This window comes from Sciurus vulgaris (assembly GCF_902686455.1).
Source record: "Sciurus vulgaris genome assembly, chromosome: 4".
NCBI lineage: Eukaryota > Metazoa > Chordata > Mammalia > Rodentia > Sciuridae > Sciurus > Sciurus vulgaris.
Genome location: NC_136464.1, coordinates 185,298,673 through 185,312,968, shown reverse-complemented (window position 1 = coordinate 185,312,968; position 14,296 = coordinate 185,298,673). Strand labels below are relative to the sequence as shown.

Below are 14,296 nucleotides of genomic sequence, written 5' to 3'. Positions count from 1 at the left end.
CCTGCAGGCTCTCAACTCCACACAAAGACACCTCCAAGTCACAGAAGCCATTCACAACCCCACACACCAGCCCAGGCCACATGCAGGGTTCCTGCAGAGTGACCCTGCACCTCTCCTGCAGTGCAGCCAGACTTGGGGGTGACTCCAGAGGCCTTTCCCGGGTCAACCTGCCAAAGGCCCTGTGACCTTCCTTCCTGGAACCTCTCTCAATTCTATCCTCATCTCTTCACATACCTGATCCACTCCCAACAGCTTTCTGCCAACAATCCTATCAGATTTTCTACACTGGGCCTGGAGCATTGTTTTCTAAACAAGAAGCTGGCCATATTATTCTCCCCTTAAAACCCTGGGAAAGCATGAAAGCTTTATGAACGACTGGCCACCAGGCCCTCTGCTGCCTGCCCTGCAATCCCTCCTGGCATCCTTGTTCAGTCCTAGACAATCCAGGCCTCTCTAGGGCACTCCCAATACACCAGGAACGCCCGAGCCAGGCCTGGCAGGAGCCCTGTGTAGTGCATGGACACCCCTCCTCCATTACAGACCCCATCCAGTAGAGCTTGACTCAGAGGCCACTGCATTGATATGAACCTGCCCTAAACCACGCCCGCCCCATCTGCCAAGGTCAGCAGGTCCCTTAGCTGCACGTCTGGAAATCCATTTCTCACCTTCAGACACGTATCATTCGGGACACAATCATTCATCTCGTTTCTTTAATGCACCATTAGGTTACTTTTGCAAATCATTAAATCTCCAAGGCCAAGCACGATTCTTGGAATACAGTAAACACCCAATCAAGATTTGATGAGAAAATAAATGAATAGATAAACAGATGAGTCTCTGGCAATAAATCCCTTTCCCCATAAAATTTAAGTGCACTATACATGTTTTCTAGAATCACGATTAAGTTCAAAAGTAGAAGACAGCCAGTAAGACAAGTTAAAACACCATTATACCAACAAAAACAATCATGACAGGGCAGAGACTGACTGAGGCCCCACCAACAAACAACGGCCGGCCTGCTGGTCTTTCAGGGTGCAGTTGATGAGCACCCACATGGATGTGCTAACGAAACCCTCACGAGGCCAATGACCACATCTGCTGCCCCTGGTTTTGCAATCACCTCCTCCATCCCAGGTCCCCAAGCAAGGCCTGGCCCACATCACTGAGATACCTTGCATCTTCTGGAGGCTTCCTCAGCAGAATCACACATGGTGTACTCTGCTCTAGATTCTGTCATCCAGCATAATGTTGGGGCTCATCCAATGCTCTGGGCTATTCTCCCGTCCACAGTAAGGATATACCACAATTTATCATTCGCCAGCTGGAAACATTTGCTCGTTCCTACTTTGTGGCTATTAAAAATAAAACTGCTGTGAACATTTGTGTGCAAGACTCAATACGGACACACACCACTTTCTTGGGCAGGTACCTAAATGGAATAGCTAAAACTTGTTATATGGATGTTTAGTGTTTTAAGAAAGCAATGATCTGTATTCTGAAGTGCCATCTGATTTTACATTGCCACCAGCAGCGAGTCCAGCCCCTTCCTGCCTTTGCCCACACTTGGCATGACGGCTTTTCCCAGCAGCCGTGGTAGCAGGTGTGTAGTGTGCAGCCCTGTCTCACTGGGGCTTCACCACTAATGGAGTCGAGCTTCTTCTTGTGTGCTGATTTGACATCTTGATATCTTCTTTGGTGAAGTGTCTGTGTGAACCATTTATTTCCTTTTTAAACTGAGTTGTCTGTTTCCATATTGAGGTCTAGGAATTCTTTATGTATTCTGATACAAGTTCTTAAATACTTATATAATCGGCAAATATTTTCTCCCAATCTATGCACCGTCTTTTCATTCTCTTAGCAGCATCTTTCAAAGAACAGAAGTTTTTCCTTTTGATTAAGTCCAATTCGTCAGCTTTTTTTTTTATCTGGCCAAAGTTACAAATGTTTGCTCTGTGTTTTCTTCTGGAAGTTTATGGTTTAGTCTTTACATCTAGATCTACGATTCATTTCAAATTAACTTCTGTATGCTGGGCACACATAGCCTGGAGTTCATTAAGATACAGTTTCTGATTATTCTGGTACTGTCACTGAAGATAGTGTGCTTTAAACAGGGCATTGCTTCTGCGCCTTTGCTGAAAGTCGGGTGTCTTTTGTGGGTCTACTTTTGGACTCCATTCTGTCCTTTAGATTTATTCCTTTGTCTTATAGGCCAGTGCCTCAATTACTGGAAACCACATCCTCCAACCTTCTTCCTTCTCTCAGTTCTTGTGACTATCCCAGGTCCTTTGCATCTTCATATATGTTTAGAATTATGTTAAGCAGGGTTCAGTGACACACTCATGTAATCCCAGTGGCTCAGGAGGCTGAGGCAAAAGGATCCCAAGTTCAAAGCCAGCCTCAGCAAGGCCCTAAGCAACTTAGACCCTAAGCAACTTAGCGAGACCCTGTCTAAAAATAAAAAGGGTTGGGGTTGTGGTTCAGTGGTTAAGAACCCCTAGGTTCAATCCCTGATTTAAAAAAAAAAAAAAAAAAAAAAGAGAAAAGAAAAAAAGAGAGAGAGAAAAGAAAGAAAAGAAAATCATTTGCCAAGGCCAAAAAACACAACACTGGGGTTTTGGTGGTGCTTCTCTTGGAGTTGTAGGTCACTGTGGGTCCGGATCTTAGCACCAGAAAGACTTCTGATTCAATGCTGCCTCCCTGCGTCTCAGGTCTTCTGCCATGTCGCCCTTGAGCATTTGACCTCTAGAGCACACATCTTTCTTATTGTTGTAAGATTTATCCTCAATCATTTCTCTTTTCTTGCTTTTCCTTTTGCTCTTGTAAATGGTATTTTTATTTCATTTTCTGATCTTTTTGCTATATATAAAAATTGCTTTTTTTCTTTCTACATTTCACAATTGATTTTTGTATATTAATCTTATGTACTTCAACCTTGCTAACCTCACCTAGTAATTCTGGTGTCTACTTTGCAGATTCCATCCGATTTTCTGCATAGTATTAAGAGCGGGTTGTGGCTTCCTTTCCAACCTTGACACCTTTGATTTCTTCTTATCTTTCCTCAGTTATCCAGTGCAAGGCTGAACATCCTGGTTCTGCTGCCTGTCTCGGGGGAAGGTTCCATCTTCCACACTAGGTGCTGCCAGCTTCACCAGAAATGGATGGTGGGTTTTATCAAGTGCTTTTTCTGCATCTACTGAAATAATCCTGTAGTTTTTCTCCTTTAATTTGTTAAGATCATAACTTATATTGACTGATTTTCAAAAGAGAAACCAACTTTGCTGTCCTGAGATCAATCCCTCTGGGTTATGATGTATTACCCTTTTCATATAATGCTCAATTTGATTAAGTTTTACACCTATGTTCATGGAGTTATTGGTTTATAATATCTTTCTTACAATGTCTTTGCCAGTTTGTTTGTTTTTTCTAAATCAGGATAAGGTGAACTCCATAGAAAGAGTTAAGAAATATTCCCCCAGGTCCAATATTTTAGAAAAGACTGTTGAACTGCCTTTATTTTTCCCTTAACATTCAGCAAAATTCACCAGGGAAGCTATCTGGCCTGGAATTTTCTTTATGAGAGGTTTTTACCTACAAATGTGATTTCTATAACAGACAGGACTATTCTAGGTATCCACTTCTTCTTGAGTGAGCTTTGGCGGTATGGGTTTTCCAAGGGATTTGCCATGTCGTTTGCACTGTGGAACTCACTGGGACACAGACGACACGCTCGTTACCCTCTGCTGCAGCAGCATCTGCAGCCACCTGTGCATCAGTCATCTGCCTTCTCTCCTTCCCCATCAGTCCAGCAAGACTCTTGTCAATTTTACTGACTCTTCCCAAAGATCCAGCTCTTGGTTATATCGATTTTTCTTAGGAATGTTCTTTCAGACTTCCTTCCCTTTCCTTATTATGCTTGCTTCTTCCTCTGGGTGCAATTTGCCCTTGTTCTTCCCACTTCTTGAGGTGGAAGCTCCATCGCAGACAACTAAAGACTGGCCCTGGCTGAGGTGAGCAGAGTCTCCCTCCCAGAACACTGCGCCACAGCTCACAGGCCACGAGCTGAACCCACACTTGCTGCTGCCCGACTCAAAGCCCAGGGTCACAGAGATATGTGCTTATCAGAGGTGCAGTGACGAACCCTCCTCCTCCATTTACCACCGATTAATAAAGCTGGAAGATACTCGATCCTCCATCTTCTTCTCCTGCCACTTCAAAATGTGGCCTCTGTGGTGCTTTCTAGAAGCCTGACCTTTGACACAAGTCTGTAAACAATTTGACCAAATGCTATTAATAGAGCCTGTTTCCAAAATAAACAAAAATACATTTAAAATAGCAATAAATGTAACCATAACATTAGTTTCCACTAGGAGAAATTAGTTACCAGCACCAGTGTGTCATGGGATTAATTATATAATCACAGATCTTAAATAAGGTAATTCTTTCAGCACACAGAAAAACCAGAGAGATCACTGCTGGAGGAAGGCCGGCTGCTCCAGGCAGCCTCCTGTTCCTCCTGATGCACCCATGACAGAGGCAGCTGGAGCCAGAAACCTTCCGAAACTCCTAATTTTCTGTCAAAATCACTGTAACATTCTCCCTTAAATTGAGTGTCAAAGTCATAAATCTTTTGGCATGTATTCAGAAAGCAACTGACTTTTTCAGAAAATCTGTGTCTCTAACCAAAGGCTTCTGAAACTCTGCTAACTATAAATGGACACTTAAAAGTCACTTACGAACTTGAACTCCATCAAGGACAAGAAAGTGGTGGAACGTCCCTGGTGCAGGCACTTAGTAGTGAGACCCTTGGAACTGAGAGAGAAAGGCCATCGCAGGCCTCAGCACTCACAAATCTTCTAAAGTGGGCCCTTCTAGGGCTGGGGAGATAGCTCAATCGGTAGAGTGCTTGCCTTGCATGCACAAGGCCCTGGGTTTGATCCCCAGCACCGCAAAAATAAATAAATAAATAAAGTGGGCCCTTCTAAAGAGGCATGGTACGAAACAAGACAGCAGAACATCCTGTGGGAACCAGACTTCGTGACAAGAGCTGCAAGCTCCAAGCCGGCCTGGGACCGTGGCTCCCGCCTGAGGCCTGAGCACTTTCATATACACTGGAAGCCTCCACTGCGCTCACATCGCTCACATTTTTTCAGGGTCTGATGTAGCATTCTTCAGAGCAAAGACAGGAATATTATCAGCCCCTTAAAAAGAAAACTGCCCCGAGTGTGCTGATGAAGCGCTGAGTAGCACACCATGCAGCAGGGACCAGCCAGGTACAGACGACTCGCTCGGCAGGATCGCGGGATCGCAGGGTCAGGGAGAGGAAGGCAAGCAGGGCACACGCATGGTCTCTGTCCAGGCCTCGGGGAGACGCACCTCGCCCTGGCTCTCCTCCATGCCCTCTCCCCTCGTCCTGGGCCTCCCTGTCCGCATCCCACAGCAGAGCAAAGCTCTAGGGGTCCCTCCAGAACACCAGGAAACACTGGCAGCATCTCAGCAGTGCCAGTCCACCTGCACCCCAGCTGCCACATGAGGTCAGCACAGAGGCCTGGGCCACCCGCCTGGCACTCCTGGCCACCCTGCTGCCATCCAGGCAGGAGTCTGAGACGCAGTCTCTGGGGAAAAGTGAAGGAGGCAGCCTAGGACTTGTGGGTTAGGGCTTGGAGGAGCGCCAAGGCCAGCAGGTGTCCCTGAGGGACTGCAGCCCTTGCCAGGGGCTTCAGAGTGACTGAAGGGGCACGAGGCCCACCCAGCCCGCTGGTGGGCAGGTGACCTGCTCTTCAGCCTTCAGCAGGGATCTGAGCAGTCTCCAATCTGGAAGCCAAACTCCAAAACAGACCACATTCAGGGCCAGAGAAAGAGGCAAGAGGTGTCTGTCAGCACTGGGAGGGACGGGCCAGGGCTGGCGCAGGGACAGAGCGCTCACCTGGCTCGTGCGAGGCCCTGGGTTCCACCCTCAGCACCACGTAAAAATGCATAAATGAAATAAAGGTACTGTGTCCGTCTACAACTAAAATAATATTTTTAAAAAAAGAATTGGGAGGGACAGAAACATTCAGAGAGAGAAGGAAAGGAAGGGAGGGAGAAACAAGGACACCTAGAAATTTAAAAATAGTAGTCAAAGTAGAGACAAAACAAAAGAAATCAGTGAAAATTTGAAAGTAGGAGAAACAGGGTTTTCTGGGAGGGGGAACACTCTACTACTGGGACACAGCCAGTCCAGGCTGCTGGGTGCGGCTGGCCAGGTCGGCCTCTCCAGGAGCCAGCTCTTCTCGGCCTGGCCCCACGGCCCAGCTTCCGGCCCGTGCTGTGTCCTCCTCGTGGTGGGGCAGGGTCTGAGAAACGGTGGAAAGTCTCGAGGCCTCCAGGCCTGAACAGGCTGCTTCAGCCGCTGGAGTCAGACCAGCTCGGATCCAAGAAGGAAGCCAAGAGGCTCGGATGGGAGCAGCGATGGAAGGGATGGCAGGTGGGCGAGCTGAGAACTTCCGTGCTGGGCCACTCCCTCCTCCACTGAGTCCCAGGAGGCTGTCTTCTACCCCAGGACCACTTCCCTCACAGTCCTGGGAATGCTACTTAGACTGCGGGGCGACTCGCCCAACCAGACAACTGCTTCAGCCAGCCTGTCTGCGGACCAGGAGTCCGGGCTGGGTGACCTCTGCCTCCCTTCACACTGACACACTTCACCCTGAAGACCCTGCTTCCTCATGGCGGGAGAGGCACTCCAGCTCGCAGGCAGGCGTGTGGCTACCTCCCTGCACACGGCGCACCCCCGGCAGTACAGGGGATTGAACCCAGGGGTACTCTGCCACTGAGCCACACTCCCAGCCCATTTTAATTTTTATTTTGAGTCAGGGTCTCCCAAAGTTGCTCAGGCGGACCTCCAGCTTACAATCCTCCTGCCTAAAGCCTCCTGAGTAGCTGGGATGACAGGTACGCACACTGCCCTCAATTAAAATAGGTGTGTCTGAAGCATTCCCTCCTTCCTGTGCTACAGACAACCCCAGACACACACCACCCTGCAGAGGGCTGGGAGGCACCAGTTTGGCTCATAAACATCAAGAGTTCAGAAAGAAAGTTGAAAGCACACAAGCATTGAGAGGCAAACTCCCTAAGCTAATCCTGCACACCTAAGGGAGGGGGCAAGCTGCTGGGGGCAGCCCGCAGAGGAGGCTGGCTGGGCCTCCCTTCCCATCTGGCACTCTGGCCTCTGACCTGCATGAAACCTTATACGAATGAAACCTGAGTGCCCAGGCTCCACCCTCCGGCCCCTCCAGCCTCCACAAGCCCAGCAGCTGTGCCTTGACCTGGCACTGACCAGGGATGTCTGCCGGTGGGGAGGGAGCTACGAGAGTCTGCTGTGAGAATAAAGCGACATTCCTGGATCTGAATGGCTCAAAACACAGCTTAGCACTTTCCAAACCCAGTGGAAAAGTTTTCAGTGTCAATTGATAAAATAATAGAATAGTATGTCTTCTCATTGACCGTGGGAACACCCTATTGCCCCAACAGGCCATTCCCACCAGCAGATAGCATTCATTTCATTCCTAGGAGGAGGAAACAGACTCAGAGAAGGCAGGCAGATTACTTGAAGTCACACAGCAAATAACTACAGCAGCGAAGTCAGGTCTATCCAACCCTGCAAGACAAACAAGGTCTTCAGGTAGGGACCTGTGGTTTAAAGACCACCAGTCCCTGGCACTGCATGAGGCAGAGTTGTGTGATCAAAGGAATGGCACGCCCTTGCCACTCTCTGCCTGCAGTGATGGATGCCAGGGGCAAATCTCCCTCACCTGAGATTCCAGTCTCAGGAGCTGAAAACATCCCATGACAAGAACGGCCCACCCCACTCCAGCTCCGTCTGCCATGTTTACAAGACTCGTCGCCTCTGCGCACTGAGGAGAGCCCACCGAACGTCTGCTTGGCTCTTTAGTTGCCATTCATACACACATGTGTGTGCTTCTCGGTACACGGGAAGCTGAGCCACGCCACAACAGGGAAGCCCCGGGAGCCAGAGCCGGACTGCTGCCCCATGGGGTGTCCCGTCCTCCAACAGCAGCAGCACACACGGGCCACGTGCGGTTTCCAGAGGCCCAGGACAAGCAGAGGTCGGCTCTGCAACAACACGAGCCCGTGCCAGGTGCCTTTGGGGCGTCCCTGCCAGGGAGGGGCTGGGCACGCTTCCCAGGCAGCCCGTTCCTCCAGTCTGCCGGCCCAAGGCACCCATATGTGCTTGTGCCCACATGCGTTTCCAGTGTGGGCTGCAACTCCTGAGGGAGCACTACCCAGCCTCCCCGGAAAGCAGCACAGGTGGCAGCGGCAGGCCCATCCTCTGGGCATAGGTCGCAGACCTGGGCTTGACCTTCCTGCCTCCAGGCGCAGTGCGCCACTTGCAGCCAAGCATGCCGCCGAAGCCCGCCTCTGTGAAACGGCATTTGTAAAGGTGCCTGAGACTCTGGACGGATGCGGGTGGGTGGGTGGGTGGGTTGGTGGGTTGGTTGGTTGGTTGGTTGGTTTCTTTCTTTTTTTTCTTTTCTTTAAAAGAGATGTACGAAAGGTGAGTTGAGCTTAAGGGAGGAAAGCAGGCAGATGCTAGGGTTGGCTCTGTTCACAGAATAAGAGCCAGGTCCTGGGACAGCACACGCAGGACTCGGCTCCCAGGGCTGAGTGCTTCCCGTGACACGCCTCCTGAAACAACAGGCACCGGCAGCACCCCAACCCACCAACCCAGACGTGTGTGCACACGCACTTTGTGAGTGTGCACACACACCTGTGTGCACCCACGTGTGTGGTCCTGTGCACGTGAGATGCCAACGGGAACACCGCTGTGTTCTCAGTCTGGTTCTCGGGAAGTCTCTTCTGATGTCCCTGGTTTAAGCTGAATTTGAGTTTGTTTGCTTCATTTTGAGAGACCCACAAAAGACAGTTCCAACTCCACTCTTCCCCAGGCCTGAAACCAAGTAAGAAACACTGGCTCAGGGTCTAGATGGACTTCAAAGTCACATGCTTCAAAAGCAAACGTTTATCATCCAAGTGCAGTGGCACACGCCTGTACTTCCAGTGGCTCAGGAGGCTGAGGCAGGAGGATCACAAATTCAAACCCAGTCTCAGCAACTTAGCAAGGCCCTAAGCAACTTAGCAAGACCCTGTTTCAAAATAAAAAGGGCTGGAAGTGTGGCTCAGTGGTAAAGTGCCCCTGGATTCAATCCTTGGGACCAAAAAAAAAAAAAGAAAATATTTATTATTATATTGTTGAAAAATGAATGACCCTGAAGCTTTAGTCGGGGTAGGCTGATTAGAAGAGTCTTGATATAACCAAGAATCATGAATGCAGGGTTTTAAAGATCTTAAAAATGGCCCAGAGATAATCTGCTTTCCAGCTTTGCCATGAGTGGTTTATCAGTCCATGAACACAACTCTATGAATAGCCTGTGGACACAGCCTTCCCACTGACCTGTTCTGGGTGGGACCCCTCAACTGTCACCATGCATCCCTGACCATGTGCTGCCGAGGGTCCAGGAGCCCATGAAAAGGCACAGTCTCCCATGGGCCTTTCTAACTTCTGCCCTTTCTCTTCCCACCCCAGCCTCGCTAGCTGGACAGAAAGTGAGTCTTGAGTCCCCTGGGAAAGTGCTGCACCCGATTTGCTGGTTTTCTGCAAGCCCACAGAAGAGCTCCTCTGGCTGGGGAAACACCGATTCCAATGCACAAGCCAGGCCTGAGTCCCAGTCTGACCTGCACAAATGCTGGTCTCGACTCCCAGTCCCTCCATTACATCCACCACGTCACAACAAGTGGCTTCTTCTGCCTCACAGTGCTCTCACCTTTAGAGCTGTGTTTTCTCCTGTACTAGACCGGTTACTTAGGTTTTTTTCTCCCACAGCACCCTGGGAGGCAAGTAAGTGCTTAGCAGGTTGATTGCACTCAAATATATTCAGCAACCTGTTGGTCAGGCTGGTCCCCAACACTCACATATTGAAGTCTAACTCCAGTACCTCAGCAAGCAACCCTTTTGGGAAGTGAGGTCACTACAGAGGTGATCAGTGAGGGTTGAACTAGGTGGTGTGGTGCCTGATCCAACAGGACCATGTCCTTCTACGAGGGGGAGCTGATAAGTGTGGAAACCATATGGAAATAGCACGGTGAGGACTGGGACTGCGAGGCTGCAAGCCAGGGGCCCCAGATGCCTGCGTGAGGCCTGGAGAGCACCTTTCCTTGCCTCCAGGGGAGCACAGCCCCACCTACACCTTGATCCCAGACTCCAGGGGCCAAACCATGAGACAAATGTGCACACCCAGGACATCCAAGGGGTGGCCTGACTTCCCACTACATCCTCTAAACCTGATGGCTCCGGGTCTCCTGAGGAGCACACTGCATGGGTTACAAGGAGCTATGCTCTCTTCTCCCGGGACACAGAAAGAACCACAACCCTGCATTGTGTGTGCTGAACTGGTCACTGCTGCACCCACAGGGAGAATTAGGATCTCCTGTCAAGACATGTTTATTAAGCTCCCAGCAACGTCCATCCTCTAAAGTCCCTGTAGGTCTCCCCTCCTTGGGTTAGATCATCCAGGGATGTGTGAGGTGTGAACCTCTGAGAACCACGCTACTGCTGCCAGGCTCAGCGACGTCTTGGCCTCAGTGTAGGGAGCCCAACCTGGCCCCAAGAAACCCAAGTGCAAGGTCATACGCCAGCACTGGGGAAACTCTCCTCCCTACAGGAAAGATGTGCTAGCAGTAAGGAAGAGTGCTCAGGGCAAGTTTACAAGTCCCTCCTCTCTCTGGCTCCACTCCACCCTGAAAGAAAAGTGGAGGAACTTCACCCAGGGGAACCTGAACCCACCACACTAAGTGAGCAGAACACAGGAGCCCAGTGAATGTCCTCTCTCCTCTCCACTCCATTCCTGCTCTGAAGCACAACGACCATAATGGAAGAAACATTAGGTTTTCTTAATAAAAGACACATGGAAAGCCTCTTCATCCTGTGCTTACCCCCAGGCTTAGGGCTGGCCTCAGGCTGTGGGCCTGCAAAAGTGAAGTTGCAGGCTGCTTACCACTGGCACAGTGTGCCCAGCAACTGGGGCACCCCTTCCAATTCCGCATGGACATTAAGTTGCCAACTGTTCCTTTTTAAGGGAAAACAGCATCAGACTCTCATTCCCACATTCGAGTAAGAGCTATTCGGCATGTGTGCTTTGTGGCATACATTATTGCATGCAGACATTTGTAAGCACACAAAAGAGCAACTTCTTAGGAAATGGAGACTCTGAAACCTAGAGTTTAGAGGTAGAGAATGGTTAATATTTTAGTCGTGGAACCTACCTTTGAACCAGAGCGTCAGTAACTCTGTCCATAATTGGTGCTTTTACGTTAAACTTTCACTGTGATAGAGTCAATTTAAAACAAACCAATCAGGGCTCAGGGGAACAAAACAATGGCTTCAACCTAAGAAATTTCCATGCGACTATAGTTTCAGAATATTGCTATGTTCCAATCTGGATGCTTCAAGCTAAACAGTTTATTCATTCCTCTCTTTGTTGTTCTAGAGACGAAAAGAATGCTACAAAATCTTTCAGGAAGTTAAAAAAGAAACTGATTATCAAAGTCTGCCAATCAATATATTAAGGCATGAAATATGCCAAGTGACATAATGCTTTGATGGCCACATTTTTTAACACAGCACATGAAGTTCCTTAAATCTTCACTCTTAGAAATGGAACATTTTTTAGTCTATTTTGGTAAAGTTAGCATGCATTTCAGGGCTTTTCAGCATCTGTCTTTTATTATCAGAGGTACCAATATCCAGATGACAACAGGGCTCTGGGTACCCTGAAAGTTACACGGGGCTCCTTCGCCTGTCTTAAATCATCATTCTATTGACCAGTTTCATTTACAAGCAACATTCCTATTTCATGCAAGACAGCTATTCATTCTAAAATGCAGATTCTGTTTTCATAAATGTGTTCCAAGTAAGAAAAATACCTAAAACTAGTATGCACACAAATTCATGTTAAATAAAATGTTTTCTGGCCTAATTTTAAATCTAGCACTATAACATGCAAACTTATGAATAAAATTACTTTTTCAAGTCACTTAACATTTTAACAAATTGTTTGTCATCCTGCCTGGGGGCCAATACATCCCGTCAAAAATTAAATAGTCCTTCCTAATTATGGTGTGCTTAAAATTCTATATTTTAATGCCTTTAAATAATTGTTGCTCTTATTTCTTAAACTGTATATTGGCCAAAAAAAATCGGAGGCGAGCCCTCAGTATTTGACACCCTTGGGAGCGCGGTCCTCGGCAGCCGTCCCACCCCCTCGCCCTGCTCTCGGAGGTCTGGGAGACGAAAACAAACTTTCATCGCCGGCAGACCCGGCCAAGGGTCACGCTCCAGCCGCAGGGGAACCACCAGCGGGGCCGTCTGCTCGGAATCGGTACGACGGGGAATGAATCTGGGATTCCGCGCCAGCCGGGAAGAACGCAGGCTTTCTAAACCCCGCGCGCCGCCGCGCCGGCCTGGTGCGGGCGGCATCCCGCCGTGGGGAAGTAGCGAGGGGCTCCCCGCCCAGCCCTCGGCGACCTGGCGGCAGCTTTTCAACGCGCACGGCGGCGGGCCCGCTAAGCGACCAAGGGCGAGAGCCCCCTGCAATGCCACCGACGAAGCTCGTTCGAACAAAGCCATCGCGGGAAGCTGCGCGCTGGAACAGTTTTTCTGACCGGTCGCCGCCGGCGAGCGGAGCCAGCCTCCCAGGGCCAAGGAGCAACTCAACGTCAGGGCGGAGCAGACCCCTCTCCGCAGGCACTCGCTTTCCCTCGACCCCGACCGGGCGCGTCCCCGGGGGCGGCGGCCTCTCCCCCGGCCTCGGCCCCCGCCCCCGCCCGCCCCAGCCCGTCCCGCACACAATGGCGCCCCCCCCAGCTCCCGCCACCCGTCCCCGCGCCAGCCGCGCCGCCCGGTCCGCGCACAAAGGAGGGCGCGCGGGGCCCCGAGCCGGCGCGCGCCAGGTGCTCCTGCGCGCGTCGCGGGCCGCGCGGGGCCGGGGACGCGGGCCGGGCCCGGCCCAGCCGGGCCGGGGGCACTTACTTTCTCGATGGTCCCAGGGAGCAGGCGCTCCAGCAGCCTGCAGAGGACCACCCCATCTTTCAGCGACGCCTGCAAAAAGCCCTCCGGGTCGGAGATGGTTTTCTTGGGCGACTCCAGCACCCCCAGGGTGATGAGCCACGTAACGGTCTGCTCGGCGGAATTCATCGCTGCGGCGGCTCGGCAGGGCGCAGGGAGGGGGCCCGCGCGCGGTTCACCTCGGAGCGGCGGCCCGGCCCGCGGCCGCCCCCGCCCCCGCCGCCTCCGCCTCCGCGCCCATGGGGCGCCGGGCGCCGGCGATTGGCTCGGCCGGCCCAGCAGGTCCGGCTCGGCTCCGCTCGCTCCGCGCGCCCTGGCCCGCTGTCAAGTGCCTTTTCATTAGATGCACAGGAACCTGCGGGCGCCCGGCGCCGCCCCCGCCGCCGCCCCCCGGCCGCGGCCGCCGTCGCCCGATGACATCACCGCCGGGAGAAGAAAGACGCGGCCGCCCGCCCGCGCGCGCCCCGCGCAGCCCCGCGCAGCTCCGCGCCAGGCCCGGGCGCACGGCGCAGGCTGGGCGCGCCCCGCGCTCACCTGCGCAGCCCGGCCGCGCCGCCCCGCAGCCGCGCCCGCCAGGGACTCTGCGCCCTTTGTTTATATTCCAGAGCGAGAGGTTTGCATTATTAAGCAGTTCCCAGAATGCTCTTTTTATTTCTGCCAGCCTTATTTCGGGGTGGGGGCGGTGCTGAAAGCCAGACGTTTGTGTCTCGCTACCTCGCAAGCCAGTAATGACGGAGCCAAATGCTAATTAAATCTGTAACCAGATGGGTCTAATTCGGGCAGGAATTGATTTTCCTAAGGCGCAGCGAGTCCTTGGGGACGTGGGCGCCCGAGCGCGGCGCGGCGGGCGGCTCGAGGGCCCCCTGCCGGGGGGCGGTGGACGCGGCGGTGACCTCAGCTGGCGGAAGCGGGTGGCTCGGCCAGCTGGGGCCACCGGCCAGAAGCCTTGCGTGACTCCGCGTTAAATTGGTGGTGACGTTTCAAAGTCTGCTGGAGCAAGGTCAAGAAAACAGCCCAGCCCGAAGTGGGTCTGTGCGGAGAAGGAGGAAGGAAAGCTGCGCAGTGAAGCCCGGCCGGCGCTTGGCGGCGTCCTCCGCTGGAGCCAGGCGGTCAACGCAGACCCCAAGAACTCGGGCGTCCGACTGTCGCGTGACGCGCAAGCTTCTTCCCACTACTAGC

At 51.8% G+C, this 14,296-nt stretch overlaps 1 protein-coding gene across 4 annotated transcripts in view; it reads right to left on the bottom strand.

Moving 5' to 3' along the window:
* ARHGEF7 (Rho guanine nucleotide exchange factor 7) overlaps window positions 1–13,362 on the bottom strand; it is a 129,162-nt gene extending 115,800 nt beyond the window's left edge. For 2 of the 4 annotated variants that reach the window (XM_079138295.1, XM_079138289.1), the window contains exon 1: window positions 13,082–13,362. In XM_079138295.1, the coding sequence (XP_078994421.1) occupies window positions 13,082–13,246 (165 nt within the window). In that variant the 5' untranslated portion in view covers window positions 13,247–13,362. The remainder of the gene's footprint in view (window positions 1–13,081) is intronic. The other 2 variants (XM_079138291.1, XM_079138288.1) reach the window with 2 other exon arrangements.
* Between the last annotated feature and the right edge of the window lie 934 nt (window positions 13,363–14,296).